At 42.9% G+C, this 27,714-nt stretch overlaps 2 protein-coding genes across 33 annotated transcripts in view; one reads left to right on the top strand and one right to left on the bottom strand.

The window, feature by feature from the left end:
• Window positions 1-8,299: 8,299 nt before the first annotated feature.
• psd3l (pleckstrin and Sec7 domain containing 3, like) overlaps window positions 8,300-27,714 on the bottom strand; it is a 148,837-nt gene continuing 129,422 nt past the window's right edge. Inside the window, exons 13-20 of one of the 32 annotated variants that reach the window (XM_052525161.1) lie at window positions 26,320-26,477; window positions 24,633-24,777; window positions 13,086-21,781; window positions 12,945-13,029; window positions 12,867-12,905; window positions 12,789-12,827; window positions 12,438-12,515; window positions 8,300-12,143 (exon numbers count right to left, since the gene is read on the bottom strand). In XM_052525161.1, the coding sequence (XP_052381121.1) occupies window positions 21,404-21,781; window positions 24,633-24,777; window positions 26,320-26,477 (681 nt within the window). In that variant the 3' untranslated portion in view covers window positions 8,300-12,143; window positions 12,438-12,515; window positions 12,789-12,827; ... (1 more) ...; window positions 12,945-13,029; window positions 13,086-21,403. Of the gene's footprint in view, window positions 12,144-12,203; window positions 12,282-12,320; window positions 12,906-12,944; window positions 13,030-13,078; window positions 21,782-24,632; window positions 24,778-26,319; window positions 26,478-27,714 lie in introns of all 32 variants that reach the window. The other 31 variants (XM_052525152.1, XM_052525175.1, XM_052525164.1 and 28 more) reach the window with 31 other exon arrangements.
• LOC127931880 (uncharacterized) lies at window positions 11,720-13,089 on the top strand. The gene is made up of 3 exons (XM_052526022.1): window positions 11,720-11,799; window positions 11,853-11,909; window positions 12,204-13,089. Exons 2-3 carry the CDS (start codon window positions 11,893-11,895, stop codon window positions 13,087-13,089), a joined length of 903 nt encoding a protein of 300 aa, XP_052381982.1. The 5' UTR covers window positions 11,720-11,799; window positions 11,853-11,892.

Genomic DNA, 27,714 nt, shown 5'->3' with positions numbered 1-27,714 from the left:
ATTTAAAATGCTCCTGTACAATGGCGTCTACAAGATTCATTTACTGTAGCTTATGGTCCACTGCATTTCAAATCAGTTAGCATAATAATTGGTTGCTTCTCTACATGTCACAGACAAATGATTGTGATTAGCACCAACACATTGCACGGTGGAAATTACCTCTCATGAGGTGGTTAACTATTTGGCAACAGTCAGTGTACTTTTTCAAATAAAATAAAGAAAAAAGAAGAAAAAAATAGTCATTTTAATCCATAGAGACGTGAAGGAGAAGCTCGTCGGATGTTGATCTCTTCTCGGCTGGAAGTCAGATATAATGTGCACTGTTTTTTCAACACAATTTACACCACACTGCTTTAAATGTATGGATTGGCTGATTTTCAGTTGCACTTTCTTTCTGACTTGAAAAAGTAAAGCTTGAAGTTGGACCTTGTGCACAACCCGGCCTGGCTATTTCAGTTCCTAAAGTAGGACTGCACTTCCTACTGCCACGGTTTTCACCAACACCGCTTGCCTACCTTTTTTACCTTTATTTAACTCATCAAGTCAGTTAAGAACAAATTCTTATTTTCAATAACGGCCTAGGAACAGTGGGTTATCCGCCTGTTCAGGGCCAGAACGACAGATTTGCACCTTGTCAGCTCGGGGGTATAAACTTGCAACCTTTCTACTAGTCCAACGCTCTAAACACTAGGCTACCCTGCCGCCCCTTTCATCAACCTATCCTGAAATGGGGGCTCCAAGTCTTTTGTCACAGCTTCCCAAGGTTTATACAGCATACGTATACTAGTTGAAATGGTACTGTTGGTGATTTGATGGAGAATCACATCACCGGTGAGAGAAAGAAAACTAGAAATATAGTTAGTACATACAGTGCATCAAAGCAGTGGGCATCATTTTAAATGTTTTATTTCATCTTTATTTAACCAGGTAGGCCAGTTGAGAACAAGTTGAGCCAGTTGAGAACAACCTGGCCAAGATAGAGCAAAGCAGTGCGACACAAACAACACAGAGTTACACATGGAATAAACAAATGTACAGTCAATAACACAATAGAAAAGTCTATATACAGTCTGTGCAAATGTAGTAAGATTAGGGAGGTAAGGCAATACATAGGCCATTAGTGGAAAAATAATTGCAATTTAGCAATTAAACACTGTAGTGATGGATGTGCAGAAGATGAAAGTGCAAGTAGAGATACTGGGGTGCAAAGGAGCAAAAAAAAAAAAAACAGTATGGGGATGAGGTAGTTGGGTGGGCTATTTACAGATGGCTATGTACAGGTGCAATGATCGGTAAGCTGTTCTGACAGTTGATGCCTACATTTAGTGAGGGAGATATGTCTCTAGCTTTAGTGATTTTTGCAATCGTTCCAGTCATTGGCAGCAGAGAACTGGAAGGAAAAGCGGCCAAAGGAGGAGTTGGCTTTGGGGGTGACCAGTGAAATATACCTGCTGGAGCACGTGCTACGGGTGGGTGCTTCTAGGGTGACCAGTGAGATAAGGCAGGGCTTTACCTAGCAAAGACTTATAGATGACCTGGTGCCAGGGGTTTGGCTACGAATATGAAGTGAGGGCCAGCCAACGAGAGCATACAGGTAGCAGTGGTGGTAGTATATGGGGATTTGGTGACAAAATGGATGGCACTGTGATAGACTACATCCAATTTGCTGAGTAGAGTGTTGGAGGCTATTTTGTAAATGACATCGCCAAAGGAGGATAGTCAGTTTTAACGAGGGTATGTTTGGCAGCATGAGTGAAGGATGCTTTGTTGCAAAATAGGAAGCCGATTCTAGATTTAATTTGGGATTGGAGATGCTTATGTGAGTCTGGAAGGAGAGTTTACAGTCTAACCAGACACCTAACTATTTTTATGGATGGTGGTTATGATATCGTTTAGGACATTGAACGTGGCTGAGGTGCACCCATGACCAGCTCGGAAACCAGATTGCATAGCGGAGAAGGTGTGGTGGGATTCGAAATGGTCGGTGATCTGTTTGTTAACTTGGCTTTCGAAGACTTTAGAAAGGCAGGGCAGGATGGATATAGGTCTGTAACCGTATGGGTCTAGAGTGTCACCCCCTTTGAAGAGGGGGATGACCACGGCAGCTTTCCAATCTTTAGGGTTCTCAGATGATAGGAAAGAGAGTTTAAACATGCTAGTAATAGGAGTTGCAACAATTGTGTTGGATAATTTTAGAAAGAGAGGGTCCAGATTGTCTAGCCCAGCTGATTTGTAGGGGTCCAGATTTTGCAGCTCTTCAGAACAAATATGAGTGGTAATGTAACGGCCGTTGGTGGAAGGTGAGGACCAAGGTGCAGCGTGGTAAGTGTTCATCATTTTAATGGTAAAACTGAACACTATCAAACAAGCAACAAAAGAACAACCGAAACAGCTCCGTCAGGTGTAAAACACACTAAACAGAAAACAACTACCCACAAACACAGGTGGGAACAGGCTACCTCAGTATGGTTCTCAATCAGAGACAATGATAGACAGCTACCTCTGATTGGGAACCATACCAGGCCAAACACAGAAATACAAAACATAGAACAAAAAAATAGAATGCCCACCCCAACTCACGCCCTGACCAAACCAAAAATAGAGACATAAAAAAGGAACTAAGGTCAGGACGTGGCAGGTGATAATATAACATAAATCATACAGTATATGCCTTATAGCAGACACTTTTATCCAAAGCGACTTAAGTTATCCGTGCATACATATTATGTATGGGTGGACCAATTGGGAATCAAACCCACAACCCCTGGCATTGCAAGCGCCATGCTCCACCAACTGAGCTACACAGGACCACATCTCATAGGTGATCTTAGCATCTCATAGGTGATCTTAGCATCTCAGATGCATTAGTGGTGTATTGTAGGATTACTTTTGAAGCGGTTTGGTAGCTGCAGTTGAAAGCTAAACCCGAGCTGTCATACATTGATTAACAGTAAAAGTGGTGCAAAGCACTTAAGAAAAAATACTTTAAAGTACTAGTTAAGTAGTTTTTTGGGGCATCTGTACTTTACCATTTATTTTTTTGAAAACTTTTCTTCACTACATTCCTAAAGAAAATAATCTACTTTTTACTCCATACATTTCCCCTAACACCCAAAAGTACTTCTTACATTTTGAATGGCTAGCAGGACAGGAAAATGGTCCAAATCACACACTTATCAAGAGAACATGTGGTCATCCCTACTGCCTCTGATCTGGCGGACTCACTAAACACAAAAGGATCATTTTAAAATTATGTTGGAGTGTGCCCCTGGCTATCTGTACATTTTAAAAACAAAATGGTGTCTTCTGGTTTGCTTAATATAAGGCCTTTGAAGTGATTTCTACTTAAATTTTAATACTTAAGTATATTTTAGTAATTACCTTTTCTTTTGATACTATATAGTATATGTAGAACCAAATACTTTTAGGCTTTTACTCAAGTAGTATTTTACCGGGTGACTAACTTATACTTGAGTAACTTTCTATTAAGGTATCTATACTTTTACTCAAGTATCACAATTGGGTACTTCCTTTACCATAGTAAAAATATATATTGATACATTGGTGTATATATATATATATATGACAGGTTCAAAACACAAAACATCTCATATGGCTCTTCAAGGCCTTTGGTCACAGCTTGAGGTAAGATTGGCACTTGGTACATACTTGTTAAAATGGTAATGAAGGCTTCCAGTGGGTGAGAGGCGTATGGTATATCTAGGCAATACGTACATTAAAGCAGTAGGCATAAACATATATTCATGCAGAGGTGCTGAAGTTGAGAATGACGTCAGCCAGACCCTTTACTGCCCTTCACCTCCTTGTTCCTTTCTTCATTCTTGGTCTTCATCACATCGAGTATGTCTTGGTTGTCTGGCTTCTATGCTGAAGGATTGTTTGACTGTGATAATGAGAGGAGCAGGCTGCCTCTCCCTCCTACTCAGTCATTTATTTTAAGTGTTCACATTGATTAGGCACCATGGATACCACCACACTACGAATTAGCCTCCCCTCCTTTGTCCTTTCCATTGTATGGCATCTGCTCTGACAGATGAACTGAGAGAGGGACATTGCCTGTAAGGATATTCTGATACATAACATGAGTATTTCAATTGACGTGCTTCCACCTCATTTCTGTGGCAGCGATAGCCAATAAACAACGTTATTTAAAAAAATGCAACTTGCTATTAGTGCCTAACGATTAATGCTTTTTTAAAGGTTGGTTTGGTTTTAGTTCAATTATTAAAAAATAATCACGATTTTTGATCGTGAAAACATTAAATGCACTATGCATTATCTGGGTTGAATGCAGTAACAACAATGAATAAAAGTCCCATGATGGTCGGGCAGTGTTTCCCAAACTCGGTCCTCGGGACCCCAAGGAGTGCATGTTGATTTTTGTCCTAGCACTACACAGCTGATTCAAATAATCAACTAATCATCAAGCTTGAATGATTTGAATCAGCTAATGCTTGGGCAAACAAGTGACTGTGGTAGTCACGGACCATTACTGCTTATCACTTATTACCCATCAGTTCATCATATCGCTTTACTTCAATAAAATATTTCAGCATATTACCTTAGTTTTATTTGATTACTTCATTTCACTCCAAGTTATCATCTCATCTGTATAGAGATGCTGCCTATGCTGTCTGACAAAAATCACAATTTGAGCAGTTCTTCAAAGTAAATCAGGTATACTTTTATGGCAGCTGAATACCAAATATCAAATCACTTAAGACCATGTATTTTCAGGAAGAAATACCTTGCTCTATCTAGTGTCTAGACAGACACCACAAAGTCATGTGTCTAGACAGACTGAGGGAGACGTATCAATAAGAGGCGAGCCTAGACTGAGGGAGACGTATCAATAAGAGGTGGGAGTAGACTGAGGGAGACGTATCAATAAGAGGTGGGCCTAGACTGAGGGAGATGTATCAATAAGAGGTGGGCCTAGACTGAGGGAGACGTATCAATAAGAGGCGAGCCTAGACTGAGGGAGACGTATCAATAAGAGGTGGGAGTAGACTGAGGGAGACGTATCAATAAGAGGTGGGCCTAGACTGAGGGAGATGTATCAATAAGAGGTGGGCCTAGACTGAGGGAGACGTATCAATAAGAGGTGGGCCTAGACTGAGGGAGACGTATCAATAAGAGGTGGGCCTAGACTGAGGGAGACATATCAATAAGAGGTGGGAGTAGACTGAGGGAGACGTATCAATAAGAGGTGGGCCTAGACTGAGGGAGACGTATCAATAAGAGGTGGGCCTAGACTGAGGGAGACGTATCAATAAGAGGCGAGCCTAGACTGAGGGAGACGTATCAATAAGAGGTGGGCCTAGATTGAGGGAGACGTATCAATAAGAGGTGGGCCTAGACTGAGGGAGACGTATCAATAAGAGGCGAGCCTAGACTGAGGGAGACGTATCAATAAGAGGCGAGCCTAGACTGAGGGAGACGTATCAATAAGAGGCGAGCCTAGACTGAGGGAGACGTATCAATAAGAGGTGGGCCTAGATTGAGGGAGACGTATCAATAAGAGGTGGGCCTAGACTGAGGGAGACGTATCAATAAGAGGTGGGAGTAGACTGAGGGAGACGTATCAATAAGAGGTGGGCCTAGACTGAGGGAGATGTATCAATAAGAGGTGGGAGTAGACTGAGGGAGACGTATCAATAAGAGGTGGGCCTAGACTGAGGGAGATGTATCAATAAGAGGTGGGCCTAGACTGAGGGAGACGTATCAATAAGAGGCGAGCCTAGACTGAGGGAGACGTATCAATAAGAGGTGGGAGTAGACTGAGGGAGACGTATCAATAAGAGGTGGGCCTAGACTGAGGGAGATGTATCAATAAGAGGTGGGCCTAGACTGAGGGAGACGTATCAATAAGAGGTGGGCCTAGACTGAGGGAGACGTATCAATAAGAGGTGGGCCTAGACTGAGGGAGACATATCAATAAGAGGTGGGAGTAGACTGAGGGAGACGTATCAATAAGAGGTGGGCCTAGACTGAGGGAGACGTATCAATAAGAGGTGGGCCTAGACTGAGGGAGACGTATCAATAAGAGGCGAGCCTAGACTGAGGGAGACGTATCAATAAGAGGTGGGCCTAGATTGAGGGAGACGTATCAATAAGAGGTGGGCCTAGACTGAGGGAGACGTATCAATAAGAGGCGAGCCTAGACTGAGGGAGACGTATCAATAAGAGGCGAGCCTAGACTGAGGGAGACGTATCAATAAGAGGCGAGCCTAGACTGAGGGAGACGTATCAATAAGAGGTGGGCCTAGATTGAGGGAGACGTATCAATAAGAGGTGGGCCTAGACTGAGGGAGACGTATCAATAAGAGGCGAGCCTAGACTGAGGGAGACGTATCAATAAGAGGCGAGCCTAGACTGAGGGAGACGTATCAATAAGAGGAGGGCCTAGACTGAGGGAGACGTATCAATAAGAGGCGAGCCTAGACTGAGGGAGACGTATCAATAAGAGGTGGGCCTAGACTGAGGGAGACGTATCAATAAGAGGTGGGCCTAGACTGAGGGAGACGTATCAATAAGAGGTGGGCCTAGACTGAGGGAGACGTATCAATAAGAGGTGGGCCTAGACTGATGGAGACGTATCAGAGGTGGGCCTAGACTGAGGGAGACGTATCAATAAGAGGTGGGCCTAGATTGAGGGAGACGTATCAATAAGAGGTGGGCCTAGACTGAGGGAGACGTATCAATAAGAGGTGGGCCTAGACTGAGGGAGATGTATCAATAAGAGGTGGGCCTAGACTGAGGGAGACTTATCAATAAGAGGTGGGCCTAGACTGAGGGAGATGTTTCAATAAGAGGTGGGCCTAGACTGAGGGAGACGTATCAATAAGAGGCGAGCCTAGACTGAGGGAGACGTATCAATAAGCGGTGGGCCTAGACTGAGGGAGATGTTTCAATAAGAGGCAGGCATAGACAGAGGGAGACATATCAATTCCTGGATCTCACCCTCTTTGCTCTGAGTTTTAACTTTCTGATTGATAAGCTACTTTACAGGCCCACCCTCTCTCTCTCTCTCATTGGACCTGCCACATGCATTGTGCCCATCATGAAGCTCCCCCTGTAATGCCAGTTTATATGCCTCTAAAATCTCCCCCACAGGAACACTAGATCCCAACCCCCGTATTCAACTTCCTGATGGTAACATTCTACAATCTGTGTTTACTCACTAGTCTATTATTCTATCGGGCTTTTCTGGCCCATCATATTGTCATTCTCTCTGTGATTTCAGAGAGAACACCATTTTCTGCTGGAATTAAGTTGAAAGAAGTCACCCAAAAAACAGACCAAACTGAGATTAGCATGTACTCAAGGCAACTTCTATACTTGTGTAGTGTGTACATTAAGACAGTTTTCTACACCATTCTGTTTTGAAAGCAATTTAAACATCAGAAGGTAAATTTAAATATTTTATCAGATTAAATTGTCATTAATAAAATATATATTTTTCTTGAACCTACTCTGGTAGAGGATGTTATTGCATGCTGCTCGAAGGCAGAAAACTAAGAACCAGACAGGGATATTTTTTCCTTGTGGAGGTGTACATGAATTTGTGCAATAACAGTTTCCAACTGCCACAGAGTAAGAGTGAGACAGAGAAACATGTGTCTCAGTTGCCTATTGACTGAGGTGCATGTTGGGCAATAGAAAATCAGGACATTTAACAAGTACAACCTTGCTGATTTCTGCACGACTGACTGCCTGATTGGACCAAATCACATTTTGGGGATTTCTTTGTTATGAGATGCATTAAGACTATACTATACAAACTGAATAACCAGTCAATTGATTAATGCAATAGTGTATTAAAGTAAAGCCCATTAATTGACTGCATTGCCTTGATTATTGCTCTATTAACAAGAAAAAAGGGGTAAGTTGTACAATGCATTTAACTGAATTATGTCTTATGCATTTAAACCAGCGCCTCTGAATCAGAGAGGTGCGGGGTGCTGCCTAAATCGACATCCACACCATCGGTGCACGGGGAACGGTTGCCCAAACTACCTTACTCAGGGGCAGAACTACAGATTTTTACCTTGTCAGCTCGGGGATTCGATCCAGCAACATTCGGTTACTGGCCCAACACGAACCGCTTGGCTACCTACCACCCCAATTATTATATTGCCCTAGTAAATAAATAGGTTATAAACATTGCCACCTGAGTTGACCTTTTTTTGTCCATTGGGATGATTTTCTTTAAGAAGCAGATCTTTTCTACCAACACAGCACAAGACTGGGGAATAAATCACAAGAAAATGCAACGTTCAATTAAGTAAAGTATTTTATTAATTGAAACCACCTACAGTTGTATTACCACTGACATAGTGTTACCAATCCTGACCTAAGGGCGTAAGACACGCTCTGGGCCAAAGAAGAGATCACTTGAACAACCAAACAATGCAATCCTGGGCCTTTGGGGGGGGGGGGGACAAACAAACAAACAGGGCAACAGTTATATTTAACAACATTTACAGAGTCAAAGGATTGTACAGGATCACAGCTTTCAGAGATATTAGATGCGTACGTATGTGTAGACAAAGCCTCATAGGAGACTTAGTTGCATTGTTTTTTTACAGTATAGAACAATCAAGAGGCATGGGAACTATAGGGGCACACAATCTGTCTTCTCACATCTACAGACAGAGGTGCAGGATTGAGTCTATTCTAACACAAGTGATACGCCAGTGTACAGAGGCTATGCCAGATATGGTTGAGAGAAGCATTAGAGGTAAGTGCTAAAAATAAGCCCTCCATCGAAGTGATATGGAGAAATGCTGTAAATGTTAAGGGAAAGGTAACAAGAGGCCTGATAAGGATCACTGCTAGTCTTAAATTGGAAAATGTCACATGTTGACGCATTTACTGTGCCGTCTTCGCTACTCCTTCTCCAGACCATCTACTATCAAATCAGAAATGACATCAGGTGAGATTTGACATGTCAATTGAAACAGTGCTTTAGTTGAGTCGTTCCACATGAACACAATCCACTGGTAAGATAGTATTACACGGTTGTGTTTAAAATGAGTTCCCGGATTCCATATATAGACGTAGATCATTTATCATTCCACTCAGAAGCACAGATTACGCTAACGTGTCATTACAACAAAAGCCTGCATTTACTTCAAATCCTCTGAAAATGGGCAAATGTAACAAGTGTACCAACTGATAAACAGCAATATGTTAAATCCTACATTGAATGTGTCTGAACAAAGGATTACTGTATCTGCATAAGAAAATACTGGGATTAAGTTTAAACTACGGAGGAATTTTAACTATAGATGTCTTCAAGGGGTCTGCCATCGTCTTACGATAAAATATCAAAAGGTTAAAAGAATAAAAAACATTTAATATTATATTCAAAATGAATTCAAGGGTAGACCTCTTCATATGGACTTCTGTATATAAACAAAAATACTATCCTCACATTTATATAACAGAATCAGCTGTTAAGGTCTCGTGATATTAACTTGAAACCTTTGATAAATGTACCACATGTATTGTCTATATTAAGTGCTTCAATGTCAAAACACTCACTAACTTTCACAATAATCGTACAGGTCAAATAGTGCCACTATGTGAGGAGAACATTTCCAAGGAAAAGGTTTGCACACTAGCTAGCTAGCACAAACTACTGTAGAACGTTTGTCTAAAAACATGCATTACGGATATAGGTATATTTAGTTGGCTATTACCATCGAGCTCTACTAACACATTCTATTTGGTGTCTTCGTAGAGAATTTAAGAGAAAATAAAAAAAGTAATACAATAAAGTGTAAATAATAAAACATTTAAAGTAAACAATATATATTTTTTTAACTGTAAAGACTCGGTACTAGCCTCATGTCTTCCAAAAACAAGTACATTTTCAAATTGGCTTTGCATCATTACAAATGTTTCTTCATAACATGTTAAAAAGCTAAATTCCTTCCAAAATCTTCAATACATGAAAAAACGCAAACCTTTTGGTAAGGACAAAACATATGTCGGTATGCAAAAGTCCACTGTGGAAGTGTAGACATACAATCCAATGTCTAACTAAATGCTTATGTCGTTCAAATGTCAGTAATATTTCTAATGAAAATGTGTAAATTATATTATAAATGTAATATCACCAGCATTGGAAAAAGGCAATAATTGCAAAGTACAGATCTATAAATAGTTCCCTAAAAGGAAACTTTGTCAATCAACAAATCTACCAAGGACAGCAAAACTACCGAACCACTTAAAACAAACTAAGACGACATTACGAGTTGAGCTGACGGAAACCTACTGAACTGTTGCGCTCAAGTACCTTCAAGAAAACAAAAATAGTTCTGCCTGAAAAACCTGTGATGTCAAAGAAACATACCAGTCTAACCTTTATAAAGCTCTCTATAATATCCAAAAAGAACTCATTTATAAAGTGCACTATAAATACTAAATTTGATCTTTACAACAATAGTTTTCAACTTAGAATCTAAAACACATACGATTAGAAAAGACAAGGGGCATTGGTCTTTACACTACTCAAAAAGCAGAAGTATATTTTTTGCAATAAAGGATAAAAAAATAAAATGGCTCAGCTGCATAAACTCTGATCTCAAGTCCAACATCAGTGAAATACTGCAGTCTGAAAAGATACGGATGCAGCTGCGACTGACCCAATCTGGGGAATATGTTTAAACATCCCAAATTGTTAATGTGCAAAATTAGTGATTGGAACGCTTTTGAACTGCGTTTTCTAACATGATAGTGCAGCCTTCCACACAACTAAGGACATGACTGTTTTATCTGGGTTGTTATTCCTGATGTAAATGAGAGGCAAGAGATTGAAGATCATAAACACATTATTTAGATCCACAATGAATCCCTTTCCAGGATTTACACCTTGGTGCATCTTCTGTATGAAAAATAAACATTCCCAGGTGAAAGGAACCTTAAAAAGGTCTATGAGGAAAAGCAGGGAGGAAATTGGATGTCCAAATCACCTGCCTATTCTCAATGGAAGCCATATTTGTGTAAAATACTCTCAACTTAACTGGTTCAATATGTCCAATGTTTACTTAAACTACATATCAAAATAAAAACTTCTGAGTAAGACTATTCTACATCTAGCTACTATTTATATATCCAAGAGCTAGCGTTGGTAATTCCACTAAACTGGAGACAAGAAAAATCCTCTCTCTTGACTGAAAGGCAAATAAATTGTTTTTATGAGAGGAAGGAACAATACAGCGATATTGAATAAAGCAATAGAGTCAAATGCGTCACAAAAAATATTACGTTCAATACGAGAATGACAACATCAACATCAAAATAAAAGGACCACAAACATATAATGCAATGTTTCCATACAAAAATGCTACGCCAGTCAATTTAAAGACGAGTATTCATCATTTACATTTTACACAACTGTTTTTGTTACAACAGTGGCCAGATAAAATAAATTACATAAAATATATTCACACACTTTTGTTGCGTATTCATGGCTCTTTCACAGGCTTGCGAGGAGGGGTAGCTTCCTATGTGACCTTGGGCGGCGTCTCGGGTCTCCTCTCCGAGGTGTTGCGTTTGACTTTGGCCGCGGCCGGCTGGCCCTCCTGGTTGAGAGAGGGGCTGGACTGGGACTTCTTGAGGCCCGCGTCGCCATCTTTGCCAATGAGCAGCTCCTTCACGCCCTCCCTCAGGAGCTTGACGTACATCTCATAGCGGTTCTCCTACAGCGGAGAGACAACAGAGAATGGGGTGTTACGGTGTAGAATACAAACACATGTAAGACTTATATACCGGCGAACAAGAAATGATGGAAAACAACTACAGCAACTACTTTGGTTTATCACTGGAAATTCTAATAAAGAAATATAGGTAAACACAGCAATGAATGATATCGCCACCTCTGACCTGATCACATATCCATTGAATGATATCGCCACCTCTGGCCTGATCACGTATCCATTGAATGATATCGCCACCTCTGGCCTGATCACATATCCATTGAATGATATCGCCACCTCTGGCCTGATCACATATCCATTGAATGATATCGCCACCTCTGACCTGATCACATATCCAATGAATGATATCGCCACCTCTGACCTGATCACGTATCCAATGAATGATATCGCGACCTCTGGCCTGATCACATATCCAATGAATGATATCACATATCCATTGAATGATATCGCCACCTCTGGCCTGATCACATATCCATTGAATGATATCGCCACCTCTGACCTGATCACATATCCATTGAATGATATCGCCACCTCTGACCTGATCACGTATCCATTGAATGATATCGCCACCTCTGGCCTGATCACATATCCATTGAATGATATCGCCACCTCTGGCCTGATCACATATCCAATGAATGATATCGCCACCTCTGACCTGATCACATATCCATTGAATGATATCGCCACCTCTGGCCTGATCACATATCCATTGAATGATATCGCCACCTCTGGCCTGATCACATATCCATTGAATGATATCGCCACCTCTGGCCTGATCACATATCCAATGAATGATATCGCCACCTCTGGCCTGATCACATATCCAATGAATGATATCGCCACCTCTGGCCTGATCACATATCCAATGAATGATATCGCCACCTCTGGCCTGATCACATATCCATTGAATGATATCGCCACCTCTGGCCTGATCACATATCCATTGAATGATATCGCCACCTCTGGCCTGATCACGTATCCAATGAATGATATCGCCACCTCTGGCCTGATCACGTATCCATTGAATGATATCGCCACCTCTGGCCTGATCACATATCCATTGAATGATATCGCGACCTCTGACCTGATCACATATCCAATGAATGATATCGCGACCTCTGGCCTGATCACATATCCAATGAATGATATCGCCACCTCTGGCCTGATCACGTATCCAATGAATGATATCGCGACCTCTGGCCTGATCACATATCCATTGAATGATATCGCCACCTCTGACCTGATCACATATCCAATGAATGATATCGCCACCTCTGACCTGATCACGTATCCAATGAATGATATCGCCACCTCTGGCCTATCGCCACCTCTGACCTGATCACATATCCATTGAATGATATCGCCACCTCTGACCTGATCACATATCCATTGAATGATATCGCCACCTCTGACCTGATCACATATCCATTGAATGATATCGCCACCTCTGACCTGATCACGTATCCATTGAATGATATCGCCACCTCTGGCCTGATCACATATCCAATGAATGATATCGCGACCTCTGGCCTGATCACATATCCATTGAATGATATCGCCCCCTCTGGCCTGATCACATATCCATTGAATGATTCCCTCTCATGCCTCTCTACAAGTCTGCCAAATATCATGACAACCAAACAAGTTAAATAATCATGTGCTGATTATAGCACTAACAATGTCAAAATCTAATTTTATTTGTCACATACATACGGTTAGCAGATGTTAATGCGAGTGTAGCGAAATGCTTGCGCTTCTAGTTCCGACCTTGCAGTAATATCTAATATCTAACAATTTCACAACATCTACCTTATACACAAGTGTAAAGCAATGAATAAGAATATGTAGATGAAAATATGGCCGAACGGCATAGGCAAAATGCAGTAGATGGAATAGAGTACAGTATATACATATGAGATGAGTAGTGTAGGGTATGTAAACATTATAGAAAGTGGCATTGTTTAAAGTGACTAGTGATACATTTATTACATCCATTTTTTTATTATTAGTGGCTAGATATTGAGTCAGTATGTTGGCAGCAGCCAATCAATGTTAGTGATGGCTGTTTAACAGCCTGATGGCCTTGAGATAGAAGCTGTTTTTCAGTCTCTCGGTCCCAGCTTTGATGCACCTGTACTGACCTCGCCTTCTGGATGATAGAGGGGTGAAAAGGCAGTGGCTCGGGTGGTTGTTGTCCTTGGTCTTTTTGGCCTTCCTGTGACACCGGGTGGTGTAGGTGTCCTGGAGAGCAGTTTCCCCCGGTGATGCGTTGTGCAGACCTCACTACCCTCTGGAGAGCCTTACGTTTGTGGGCGGAGCAGTTGCCATACCAGGCGGTGATACAGCCCGACAGGATGCTCTTGAGTGTTTTTGGTGACAAGCCAAATTTCTTCAGCCTCCTGAGGTTGAAGAGACGCTGTTGTGCCTTCTTCACCACACTGTCTGTGTGGGTGGACCATTTCAGTTTGTCAGTGATGTGTACGCAAAGGAACTTAAAACTTTCCACCTTCTCCACTACTGTTCCGTGGATAGGGGAGTGCTCCCTCTGCTGTTTCCTGAAGTCCACAATCATCTCCTTTGTTTTGTTGACGTTGAGTGCGAGGTTATTTTCCTGACAACACACTCCGAGGGCCCTCACTTCTTCCCTGTAGGCCATCTCGTCGTTGTTGGTAATCAAGCCTACCACTGTAGTGTCGCCTGCAAACTTGATTGAGTTGGAGGTGTGCATGGTCACACAGTCATGGGTGAACAGGGAGTACAGGAGAGGGCTGAGAACGCACCCTTGTGGGGTCCCAGTGTTGAGGATCAGCGGGGTGGAGATGTTTCCTACCCTCACCACCTGGTGGTGGCCCGTTAGGAAGTCCAGGACCCAGTTGCACAGGGCGGGATTGAGACTCAAGAGTTAATGACAAGTTTGGAGGGTACTATGGTGTTAAATGTCAGCATCTATGTTAAGGTAACAACCTTATTCAAGTTCATTGTTTCTCGGCATCCCTTTTGCAGTGCTTGGACCCCTACTTACCACAGGATTAAGAGGTGAAATCACAGGTCGATAAGGCAATTCATTACAACAAATGGTGTGCACTGTAAACAACAAGAAAGGGCATCCAGTCAAGGTTGTGTCCCAGTGCTGTAAGTCTCCACATTCCAGGATGTGTTCCTTGTTTAACCAGAGAAACAGATATATCTGCAATTCGAGTGACTGCAGCATTCTCTCATCATTTCTTTAAGGTTCTATGTGACACAACAATTCCAGGGAGACAGACTAACACACAGATAGCAACAACCCCAGAGACATGTTCTTCTGTAGTATGAAACAGTTCAAAGTATTTCTGAGATGTTAAGAGCCTTACAGTGGAGAGGGGCCAGGGGAGAACGTTTCTGTTCTCTCTCTCTGATTAAAGATAATTCTATTAATTCAGGGAAGGATTCATTGGAGATCGACAACAGAATTAATGAGTTTGTCATGAATGTTTAATTGTTCTTTATCATATCTCCCTGTGGTAGAAGAACTCTGCTAAAATGGAGTAATAATGAACTAAACTGGAATAGCAGAAGTGTGGCAGAGAGGTGGACTTGGTTCTCAGATCGTCCTGGCCCACCACTAAATCCTCTTAACCCTGCTGATTACTAATTCAATACCGTCGCTGACCGTCACCCCCACCTGCATGCCAAGCTTGTACTAATGGAATACCAATATATAAAAGAAATACATTAGAAAACTAAAGTACATATAACTAGATCTACCGTAGATCTAAAAAGAGATCTCCTTGGCTTTGCATCCAGATCATTCCTTGACCAATTAGCGCATTCATTTCCCTGTGGTTGGGGAGGGGTCTGCTCTGACATGGTGCGGATCGGGAGTGAAGGGGCAGTTGGGAGGTTAATGTAGCCGGTGTGTCGACCAGGACTCTCCTGCCACAACAGTCTTCAATGCTTCAACCTGAGAACAAGGTGAAGGGGCCGTTGATCTTATCGCCCAGGGCCCATAGGTTAAAAATGATCTGTTCATACCTTCATACTACAACAGGACATAACATGTAAAGTGTGAGTAATGCCATCTCATGCAGACTTTTTGGATACTGTAGGTGAAAAAATACTTTTCCTTCGGCACAGAGGTAGAGCTAGCTCATTGATTACGGTAGTGTTTCACAGAGGTAAAGCTAGCTCATTGATTACGGTAGTGTTTCACAGAGGTAGAGCTAGCTCATTGATCACAGTAGTGTTTCACAGAGGTAGAGCTAGCTCATTGATTACGGTAGTGTTTCACAGAGGTATAGCTAGCTCATTGATTACGGTAGTGTTTCACAGAGGTATAAGCTAGCTCATTGATTACAGTAGTGTTTCACAGAGGTAGAGCTAGCTCATTGATTACGGTAGTGTTACAGAAGTATAAGCTAGCTCATTGATTACAGTAGTGGTTCACCGAGGTAGAGCTAGCTCATTGATTACAGTAGTGTTTCACCGAGGTAGAGCTAGCTCATTGATTACAGTAGTGTTTCACCGAGGTAGAGCTAGCTCATTGATTACAGTAGTGTTTCACCGATGTAGAGCTAGCTCATTGATTACGGTAGTGGTTCACCGAGGTAGAGCTAGCTCATTGATTACGGTAATGTTTCACAGAGGTAGAGCTAGCTCATTGATTACGGTAGTGGTTCACCGAGGTAGAGCTAGCTCATTGATTACGGTAGTGTTTCACAGAGGTAGAGCTAGCTTAAAAGGCAGTGCTTGATTTTTGTATTTATTATGGAGGCAGCTAGTCTTCCTGGGGTCCAGCAAAACTAAGGCAGTAATACATTAAAAAAGAAACATCAAAACATTCACAACAGATTTCCCAACATTTAAGTGTGCCCCCTCAGGCCCCTACTCTAGTACCACATATCTACAACAAAAAAATCCATGTGTATGTGTGTATAGTGAGTATGTTATTGTGTGTTTGTATGCATGTGCCTATGTTTGTGTTGCTTCACGGTTACCGGTACAGAATCAATGTGCGGGGGCACCGGTGTCAAGGCAATATGTACATGTAGGTAGAGTTAAAGTGACTATGCATAGATACCAACAGAGTAGAAGAGGGTGGGGGGGGAATGCAAAGAGTCTGGATAGCCATTTGATTAGCTGTTCAGGAGTCTTACGGCTTGGGGGTAGAAGCTGTTGAGAAGCCTCTTGGACCTAGACATGGCGCTCCGGTACCACTTGCCGTGCGGTAGCAGAGAGAACAATCTATGACTAGGGTGGCTGTAGTCTGACAATTTTTAGGGCCTTCCTCTGACACCGCCGGGTATAGAGGTCCTGGATGGCAGGAAGCTTGGCCCCGGTGATGTACTGGGCCGTACGCACTACCCTCTGCAATGCCTTGCGGTTGGAGGCTGAGAAGTTGCCATACCAGGCAGTGAAGCAACCCGTCAGGATGCTCGATGGTGCAGCTGTAAAACCTTTTGAGGATCTGAGGACGCATACCAAATATTTTCAGTCTCCTGAGGGGGAATAGGTTTGTGTTGTGCCCTTCACGACTGTCTTGGTGTGCTTGGACCATGTTAGTTTGTTGATGATGTGGAAGTCAAGGGACTTGAAACTCTCAACCTGCTCCACTACAGCCCCATTAATGAGAATGTGGGCGTGCTCAGTCATCCTCCTCCTGCAGTACACAATCATCTCCTTTGTCTTGATCATGTTGAGGGAGAGGATGTTGTCTTTCCACACGGTCAGGCCTCTGAACACCTCCCTAAAGGCTGTCATTGTTGTCGGTAATCAGGCATACCACTGTTGTGTCATCAGCAAACTTCATGATGTTTGAGTCGTGCCTAGCCGTGCAGTCATGAGTGAACAGGGAGTACAGGAGGGGACTGAGCACGCACCCCTGAGGGGCCCCCCGTGCTGAGGATCAGTGTGGCGGATGTGATGTTACCTACCCTTTCCACCTGGGGGCAGCCCGTCAGGAAGTCCAGGATCAGTTGCAGAGGGAGGTGTTTAGTCCCAGGATCCTTAGCTTAGTGACGAGCTTTGAGGGGACTACGGTATTGAACGCTGAGCTGTAGTCAATGAATAGCATTTTCACATAGGTGTTCCTTTTGTCCAGGGGTGAATGGGCAGTGTGGAGTGCAGTAGAGATTGCGTCATCTGTGGATTTGGTACGCAAATTGGAGCGGGTCTAGGGTTTCTGGAATAATGGTTTTGATGTGAGCCATGACCAGCTTTTCAAAGCATTTCATAGCTACAGACGTGAATGCACAGGTCGGTAGTCATTTAGGCAGGTTACCTTAGTGTTCTTGGGCACAGGGACTATATTGGTCTGCTTGAATCATGTTGGTATTACAGACTCAGACAGGCAGAGATTGAAAACGTCCTGGTAATCAGTCTGGCCCAGCGGCCTTGTGAATGTTGACCTGTTTAAAGGTCTTTCTCACATCGGCTGCGGAGAGCGTGATAACAGAGTCATCCGGAACAGCTGATGTTCTCATGCATGTTTCAGTGTTACTTGCCTCGAAGCGAGCATAGAAGTTATTTAGCTCGCCTGGTAGGCTCATGTCACTGTGCAGCTCTCGGCTGTACTTCCCTATATAGTATAATAAAGCAAGCCCTGCCACATCCGACGAGCGTCGGAGCCTGTGTAGTACGTTTCGATCTTAGTCCTGTATTGATGTTTTGCCTGTGATGGTTCATCAGAGGACATAGCAGGATTTTTTATAAACTTCCGGGTTAGAGTACCGCTCCTTGAAAGCGACAGCTCTACCCTTAGCTCCGCGCGAATGTTGCCTGCAATCTGTGGCTTCTGGTTGGGGTATGCGTTCTCGATGCACTTATTGATAAAGCCAGTGACTGACGTGTACTCCTTAATGCCATTGGAAGAATCCCAGAACATATTCCACTCCGTACTAGCAAAACAGTCCTGTAGTTTAGTATCTGCTTCATCTGACTACTTTTTAAAAAATATATATTTTTTGTCGCTGGTGTTATTGGGGCTTCCTGCTTTCATTTTTGCTCTTAAGCAGGAATCAGGAGCACAGAGTTATGGTCAGATTTGCCAAATGGAGGGCGAGGGAGAGCTTTGTACGCATCTCTGTTCGTGGAGTAAAGGTGGTCTAGAATTGTTTTCCCTCTGGCTGCACATTTAATATGCTGATAAAAATTAGATGAAACTGATTTAAGTTTCCCTGCATTAAAGTCCCTCGGCCACTAGGGGCGCCGTCTCGAGTGTTTTCCTGTTTGCGTATGGCGGTATACAGTTCATTGAGTGCAGTTTTAGTGCCAGCTTCAGACTGTGGTGTTATGTCGACAGCTACGAAAAATACAGATGAACTCTCTAGGCAGATGTGGTCTACAGCTTGAGATATTATACCTCAGGTGAGTAAAACCTCGAGACTTGCCTTAGATATCATGCACCAGCTCTTTACATAAATGCATAGGCCCCCGCCCAGTGTGGGTTTCTGTTCTATCCTGCCGATAGAGTTGGTGGGTTATACACCATTTTCTTAATGTCGTCATTCAGCCATGACTAAGTGAAAAATAAGATATTACAGTTTTTAATGTCCCGTTGGTAGGATATACGTGCTTTCAGTTCGTCCCATTTATTTTCCAGCGATAGAATGTTAGCTAGCAGGACGGAAGGCAAAGGCAGATTAGCCACTCGTCACCTGATCCTCGTAAGCCACCCTAATCTTTTTCCGCAAAATATATATTTCCTTCAGCGAATGACGGGGATGAGGGCCTGGTCGGGTGTCTAGTATCACCCTCCTGTCAGACTCCTTTAAGAAAAACGGTCTAATCTGAGGTCAGTAATCGCAGTTCTGATGTCCAGAAGCTCTTTTCGGTCATAAGAGACAGTAGCAGCAACATTATGTACAAAACTAGTTACGAATAATGCAAAAAACAAAAACAAAAATAGTACGATTGGTAAGAGCCAATAAGACTGCAGCCATCCCCCTCCGACGCCATCTTCATACAGTCATGGCTCTATGTAGTACTGTTCGGCTCCCATAGTCAACTTGGGGACTGTGAAGAGACCTCTGGTGGCATGTCTGGGGTATAAATGAGGGTCTGAGCTGCGTGTGCCAGTAGTTCAGACAGACAGGTCGGTGAATTAAACATGGCAATACCTCTCACAAACACAAGTAGTGATGAAGTCAAACCCTCCCTCACTTTGAGCCAGGAGAGATTGACATGCATACTATTAATATCAGCTGCCTGTGTAAATGCAAGGGCCAGCCGTGCTGTCCTGTGCCAATTGCAAAGTCCCTCTTTGTGGCACCTGACCACATGGCTGAACAGTAAACCAGGTGCAACAAAACTAGGACCTGCCTTGTTGACGGTGCTGTTATTATGAACAGACTTCTCCCCAGCCTAGCTACTGTTTATCAATATGTTATGAACATATCTCCTAAACTTGCTAAATTTCCACATGATTCATTACAAGATTTAGCTGAGGGTTAGGGTTTAGTGAATGATTTGTGTAAGTGCTGTGCTTGATGAATGTCATTCACAGAGGTATGCCTGTGACTGTCTATGCCCGCTCTCTCTAGCTTTTGTTTTGGCGATTGTGGGCTGGACACAGTAAAAAGACTGCAATCAACCATTAACAGATTTAAGAAAAAGTTCTGAGGGTTAAGGAGCTGAGGGTTAGGGTTCAGGATCTGAGGGGCCTGACCTGTATGTCTGAACCTTACTCAGAGATCTGACCACATTGCTCCCTGTGTAAACAGGGTCTACGTCCTAAATGACACCCTTTATAGTGCACTGCTTTTGACCAGGGCCCAAAGGGTAGTGCACTATATAGAGGATGCCATTTGGCGCGACAGGCGGGGGTGTAGAGTAGTAGAGTGGTAAAGCTCCGCAGGCAGTGGTAAAGCCAGGAGGATATCATTATTCCTATGATGTTTTGCACAAAGGGAGCACACAATTTAATTGATTATCTGGTACTTCAAGAAAGCGCTGTTTCTTTGATGAAAAAAACAAACAAAAAAACAAACAATTTGCTCAATGAAGAAGGTTATTGATGAGGTCGTGTCTTCTCCTGCAGAAGTTTGATTGGAAAACAGTGCTATAGTCACAGCTCAATTAATACAGGGCTTTCGTGGGGTTCATTAGAAACCTATGACATGGAAATTGAGGAAGGCCAGAGGAAAGCTGTGATGGAATAATTGCTGACACTGACGAGAAGCATGTCAAACTAATGCTTTCTCAGAAGAAAAAAAAAAAATATATATATTATTTATCCATAATCAATGTTTAAGACTCATTTAAATAAATAGATTTGTGTTCACCAGCATAAATGAGCTCAAGGGACGACATTGAAATGACATTTTAATGGACGTTTGTCTGAGCTCTATATTGTAACGCCATGACAATAGAGGTCAGAGAGTTCCTTTTACATATGCTCTCGTTAAGCTTGCCGGTACAGCCACCCCCTAAACAGTGATAGATGCATACTGTACGTCGACCATAGACACTCTACTTTAAATCCGGGAAACAAACGCCAAGAATGACCTTTCAAGCAGCTACTGCTGCAATGACTTCTCAAATGTTTCTATCCATCTTTGGTGATATCCTTGGAATCTTGACCTAAGGACACGCCCGTGTTCAGAATAGAGAGCAGGGCTGAGAGAGATGCACTCCTGAGCCTGGCAGATAAGAAAAGCAAAGCTCCATTAAGGTTGTCAGAGACTTCCCCAGCAGTCTGCCTGGAGGCATGTCAGAAACTGTCGGTTTCCGCACGGATCAGTGTTCCGAAGGGCTAGATGCAGAACGAAACAAGAGTGAAGCGGCATAAAAGAAAAGACCATACGAACCAGAGAATTTGGACGATGACTGGCAGCAACCTGCTGCCTGGCCTGGCCTCGCCCAACCAACCCTCTGCCAGTGCACATCTGTGGTGAATGGTGATGTCTTACCTCAAACTCCAGGTAGTGCTCTTTGAGTCGGTACTCGTCGATCTCCTTGGCTTTAACCTTTTTGTCAGGAGGGTAGGATCTGTGCTCTGCCAGCTCTGTGGAGACGTGCTTCAGCTTCGCCTCGTGAGACTTCAGCTGTTCCTCCTGTAGATAGCACTTTATAGATGTAATACCAGGTTCTTAAAACACCAGACAGTCATCTCAAAAAATTATTCTGGGCCAACAATGTATTTGAATGGTAGGCTGGTCTAGAACAGTGGTCACCAACCATTCCTGCGTCAATATCACTTTCTAAGTCAAAATGCAAGCAGCGATCTACTGCTCAGATTAAGAATAACAAAATAAAGTAAGCCAATGCAACATGAACCAATTAAAAACAGTTTTGTAGTAAAGAGGTTTGTGCAGTAAGTTATAGGCCCAATACAACATCACTGCATATTGGACTGATGGCCTGCATCTGATGGTCAGTCTGAGGGGAGGGAGGGAGAAGCGGTGAGGCTGCCTGTCACCCAACTCACCGTCCCTTAGCTTATCGGAACACTGTTCTATACTAATTCATTGCAGCTGCACTGCTAGTTGTAGCATGAGTGGCAGTAGGGAGAATGTTCAACCCCTTTTCATAAGCAATAAAAAGGGTTGACAGCTGAAAAACTTAAACATGAACTAACACAAAATCAGCAGCTCAGCTGTATTCATCGAGTCTATAGTTACGTTTTAAACGTTTTAAAAATGTCACAGTATCAACTTTGCTGTGCATTCCATTCTGATTTGCCAGCTGATTTGCCAGCAGGTGCACTTGATTTTCTCTCTGGGCCTGCCGGGTAGGCAGAGCTCTACCTTCAGACACATTAAATGGTTCAAAATGGGAACACTTTCCCTTCCCGGAGCTGAATCAAATGCACCTACCACCAACAGCTCAATAAAAAATGTTTTTTAAATGAACGCAGGGCTTTATCGTTGTTGTTTTTTTTACAGAAATGTTTGGTGATAGACTAGGAATGCCTTGGAGATTGACTGGATGGTGACCACGGTCTAGAAATGGGGTGGGCAATTCCAGTCTCGAGGGCCTGATTGGTGTCACAGTTTTGCCCCAGCTAACACACCTGACTCCAGTAATCACCTAATCATGATCTTCAGTTTAGAATGACATTTGATTAAATCAGCTGTGTTTGCTAGGGATGGAGAGAAAAAAAATAGGCCACCAATCAGGCCCTGGAGGACTGGAGTTGCTCACCCCTGGTCTAGAAGGACATTTGCGCTAGTCAGGCATTTATATCAATGGCAGAAGTGACCGTTTGACTAAAGTGAAAGTTTGGGCTCTCCGTGAGGGAACACTAATGTTTACCTACAGTAACATTCGGAAATTTTGACACACCTACTCATTAAACATTTTTTCTTTATTTTCACTACTTTCTACATTGTAGAATAATAGTGAAGACATCAAAACTATGACATTTTGGAATATGGAATCATGTAGTAATCAAAAAAAATTGTTAAATCAAAATTGAGATTCTTCAAAGTAGCCACCCTATGCCTTGGCATTCCCTCAGCCAGCTTCATAAGGTAGACACCTGGAATGCATTTTAATTAACACGTGTGCCTTGATAAAAGTTATTTTGTGGAATTTCTTTCCTTCTTAATGCATTTGAGCCAATCAGTTGTGTTGTGACAAGGTAGGGAGGGTATACAGAAGATGGTCTTTTACCAAATAGGGCTAAGTCCATATTATGGCAAGAACAGCTCAAATAAGCAAAGAGAAACAATCCATCATTACTTTAAGACACGAAGTTCAGTCAATCCGGGAAATTTCAAGAACCTCAAAAGTTTTCAAGTGCAGTAGCAAAAATGATCAAGCACTATGATGAAACTGGCTCTCATGAGGACCGCCACAGGAATGTAAGAGCCAGAGTTACCTCTGTTGCAGAGTATAAGTTCATTAGAGTTACCAGCCTCAGAAATTGCAGCCCAAATAAATGCTACAGAGTTCAAAACAGACACATCTCAATATGGGCTCCCGAGTGGCGCAGTGGTCTAAGGCACTGCATCTCAGTGCAAGAGGCGTCACTAAAGTACCTGGTTCGATTCCAGGCTCTATCTATCACATCCGGCAGTGATTGAGAGTTCTGTAGGGCAGTGTTGTCCGGGTTTGGCCGTCATTGTAAATAAGAACTTGATCTTGAAAAAAATTCTTATTTTCAATGACGGCTTAGGAACAGTGGGTTAACTGCCTTGTTCAGGGGTAGAACGACAGATATTTATTATCTTGCAACCTTACGGTTACTAGTCCAACGCTCTAACCACTAGGCTACCTGCCGCCCCAATCAGGCCTTCATGATCAAATTGCTGCAAAGAAACCACTACTAAAGGACACCAATAAGAAGAACAGACTTGCTTGGGCCAAGAACAACAAGCAACGAACATTAGACCAGTGGAAATCTGTCCTTTGGTCTGATGAGTCTAAGTTTGAGATTTCTGGTTCCAATCACTGTGTCTTTAAGACGCAGTTGATGAACGGATGACCTCCGCTTGTGTGGTTCCCACTGTGACTATTTGACCAAGAAGGAGAGTGATCGCGTGCTGCGGCAGATGACCTGGCCTCCACAATCACCCGACCGCAACCCAATTGAGATAGTTTGGGATGAGTTGGACCGCAGAGTGAAGGAAAAGCAGCCAACAAGTGCTCAGCATATGTGGTCACTCCTTCAAGACGGTTGGAAAACCATTACAGGTGAAGCTGGTTGAGAAAATGCCAAGATTGTGCAAAGATGTTATCAAGGCAAAGGGCTCCTTTGAAGTTGTTGTTTAACACTGTTTTGGTTACTACATGATTCCATACGTGTTATTTCATAGTTTTGATGTCTTCCCTATTATTCTACAATGTAGAAAATAGTACAAATAAAAAAATAATTGAATGAGTAGGTGTGTCCAAACATTGGACTGGTTTGTAGGTAACGGTGATATTCCAGAGGTGGTGTTTCTGGAGGCTCTACCGTACCTGTGACATCCTCGTGGTGGTGGCCGGTAGCAGTGGACGGCTGAATTTCTTCTGAGAGCCAATGGCGGCGGGGAACGAGGGGGCAGAGAACATGGCTGCCACAGAGTTGACTACTCTGATCCAAGAGTCCATTTCCTCTGGGCTCCTGTTGGGAAACAGAGACAAATAAACAACTTACAAAAGCAGCCATTTGCTTTGAGACTTTATATGGGAACATTTTGAATAAAACACAGCTTTGGTATTCAACCAAAGGAGCTGCTCTTCCTCCCGGGGAAGGACTGCCCGTTCCATGATCTCGCCATCACGGTTGACAACTCCATTGTGTCCTCCTCCCAGAGCGCTAAGAACCTTGGCGTGATCCTGGACAACACCCTGTCGTTCTCAACTAACATCAAGGCGGTGGCCCGTTCCTGTAGGTTCATGCTCTACAACATCCGCAGAGTACGACCCTGCCTCACACAGGAAGCGGCGCAGGTCCTAATCCAGGCACTTGTCATCTCCCGTCTGGATTACTGCAACTCGCTGTTGGCTGGGCTCCCTGTCTGTGCCATTAAACCCTACAACTCATCCAGAACGCCGCAGCCCGTCTGGTGTTCAACCTTCCCAAGTTCTCTCACGTCACCCCGCTCCTCCGCTCTCTCCACTGGCTTCCAGTTGAAGCTCGCATCCGCTACAAGACCATGGTGCTTGCCTACGGAGCTGTGAGGGGAACGGCACCTCAGTACCTCCAGGCTCTGATCAGGCCCTACACCCAAACAAGGGCACTGCGTTCATCCACCTCTGGCCTGCTCGCCTCCCTACCACTGAGGAAGTACAGTTCCCGCTCAGCCCAGTCAAAAACTGTTCGCTGCTCTGGCCCCCAATGGTGGAACAAACTCCCTCACGACGCCAGGACAGCGGAGTCAATCACCACCTTCCGGAGACACCTGAAACCCCACCTCTTTAAGGAATACCTAGGATAGGATAAAGTAATCCTTCTCACCCCCTTAAAAGATTTAGATGCACTATTGTAAAGTGGCTGTTCCACTGGATGTCATAAGGTGAATGCACCAATTTGTAAGTCGCTCTGGATAAGAGCGTCTGCTAAATGACTTAAATGTAAATGTAAAAATCCAGGCTAAAGCCGCAAACAATTTCCCCTGGAATAGCAATGTGTTCGGTTGTGATGGGGAAAATAATCGTTCAAAGTTGATAGAGTACGGTGAACTACTTAGAAATACAACCCAACTGGGCCACTGTTCATTTATGCATCATGGAAGCACATCCCAAGAGGTCCTATCTTCTTCAATGATAAGCACCTCTATTAGGCACCTGGAATATTCCATGATGAGGGAACAGAGGAAACCAAGAACAATAGACTTTGGACAGAGTAATGGCCGAGACAAATGGATTTTCACTGCGCTTGAAGCCAAGCGTGAAATGACATTTTGCTTCCAGAAGTGGTCCCTTTTTCTCCCTCGTCTCTCTAGCTCTACTGGAAATAACGTTGGGTTGTTTTGCGGCAGTAAATTGTGCCACCCGATTGCATAGGCAACGGTCGCAATTTAAGGATAAAAGGTGAAGTTGTCCCTAGACGCTGATCCTGGGGTCAGTTTTGCATTTCTCCCACTAATGGTTCGGATTAGAATTGGAGGGAAAGCTGATCCTAGATCACCCTAGGGTAAAATTCACTCCAAAGCCAACTTACTGGGCCTGGAAGAGGAAAACCCTCCAGTCGGCTGTCTTGAGCTTGAGAACGTTGGGCTTCTTCTCGTAGTCCACGGCTTTGATGGACAAGGCGTGGTGGATGCTGATGGCATTCTTTAGGTCCTCCTCTGAGAGGGCCTTCTCAGCCTTGTACTCGTCCTGTGGGAGGGTAGGAGTCAACAACAGAAATCAGGCATTGGGTCACACACCCCTACACTGCATAAGAAACCAGTTGGATGTAATCATATGATATTTTCTCAAGCAGAAAAATAGTTCACAACCATAAAGTAACGTCATGTCTCAAGGGTTCCATTTTTCTCACTGGGTATATGATACCATGGTTGGCTCTAAATCTGAGATGGTTCTGGGGGCCAGAAAATCATTTTGACCACAACTAAGCCCCCAAATAGAATGTATTTCAAAATAATAACAATGAGACACGATCACATCTTTTTCTGTGGGAATACTTGGATATAGATTTCCTAAATTACATTTTTTTTTGTCCAAAACGAAAAAAAGAAAAAAGAAAAGAAAAAAAAACTAGGGGGCCAAAAAAATATATCACTGCCTGTTGACAACCCCTGCTCTAAACTCTTCTCCAGAAGAGTGCATTGTTCAGCCATGCTTGCACCAATTAGAGGTCGACCATTTGAGTTTTCAATGCCGATAGAGATTATTGGAGGACCAAAAAAAAGCGATTTTTATATATTTGTAATAATGACAATTACAACAATACTGAACACTTATTTTAACGTAATATAATACATCAATAAAATCCATTTAGTCTCAAATAAATAATGAAACATGTTGAATTTGGTTTAAAAAAATGCAAAAACAGTGTTGGAGAAGAAAGTAAAAGTGCAATATGTGCCACGTAAAAAAGCTGACGTTTAAGTTCCTTGCTCAGAACATGAGAACATATGAAAGCTGGTGGTTCCTTTAACATGATTCTTCAATATTCCCAGTTAAGAAGATTTAGGTTGTAGTTATTATAGGAATTGTAGGACTATTTCAAATCAAATCAAATTTATTTATATAGCCCTTCGTACATCAGCTGATATCTCAAAGTGCTGTACAGAATTTCTCTTTATACCATTTGTATTTCATATACCTTTGACTATTGAATGTTCTTATAGAAACTATAGTATTGCCAACCTAATCTCGGGAGTTGATAGGCTTGAAGTCATAAACAGCGCAATGCTTGAAGCACAGTGAAGAGCTGCTGGCAAACGCAGGAAAGTGCTGTTTGAATGAATGCTTACGAGCCTGCTGCTGCCTACCCCACCGCTCAGTCAGACTGCTCTATCAAATCATAGACTTAATTATAATATAATAAACATAGAAATATGAGCCTTCGGTCGATAATATGGTCAAATCCAGAAACCATAATTTCAAA

The sequence above is a fragment of the Oncorhynchus keta genome, chromosome 9, assembly GCF_023373465.1.
Source record: "Oncorhynchus keta strain PuntledgeMale-10-30-2019 chromosome 9, Oket_V2, whole genome shotgun sequence".
In the NCBI taxonomy this organism is placed as follows: Eukaryota; Metazoa; Chordata; class Actinopteri; order Salmoniformes; family Salmonidae; genus Oncorhynchus; species Oncorhynchus keta.
This window is presented reverse-complemented; position numbering and strand designations above follow the sequence as displayed.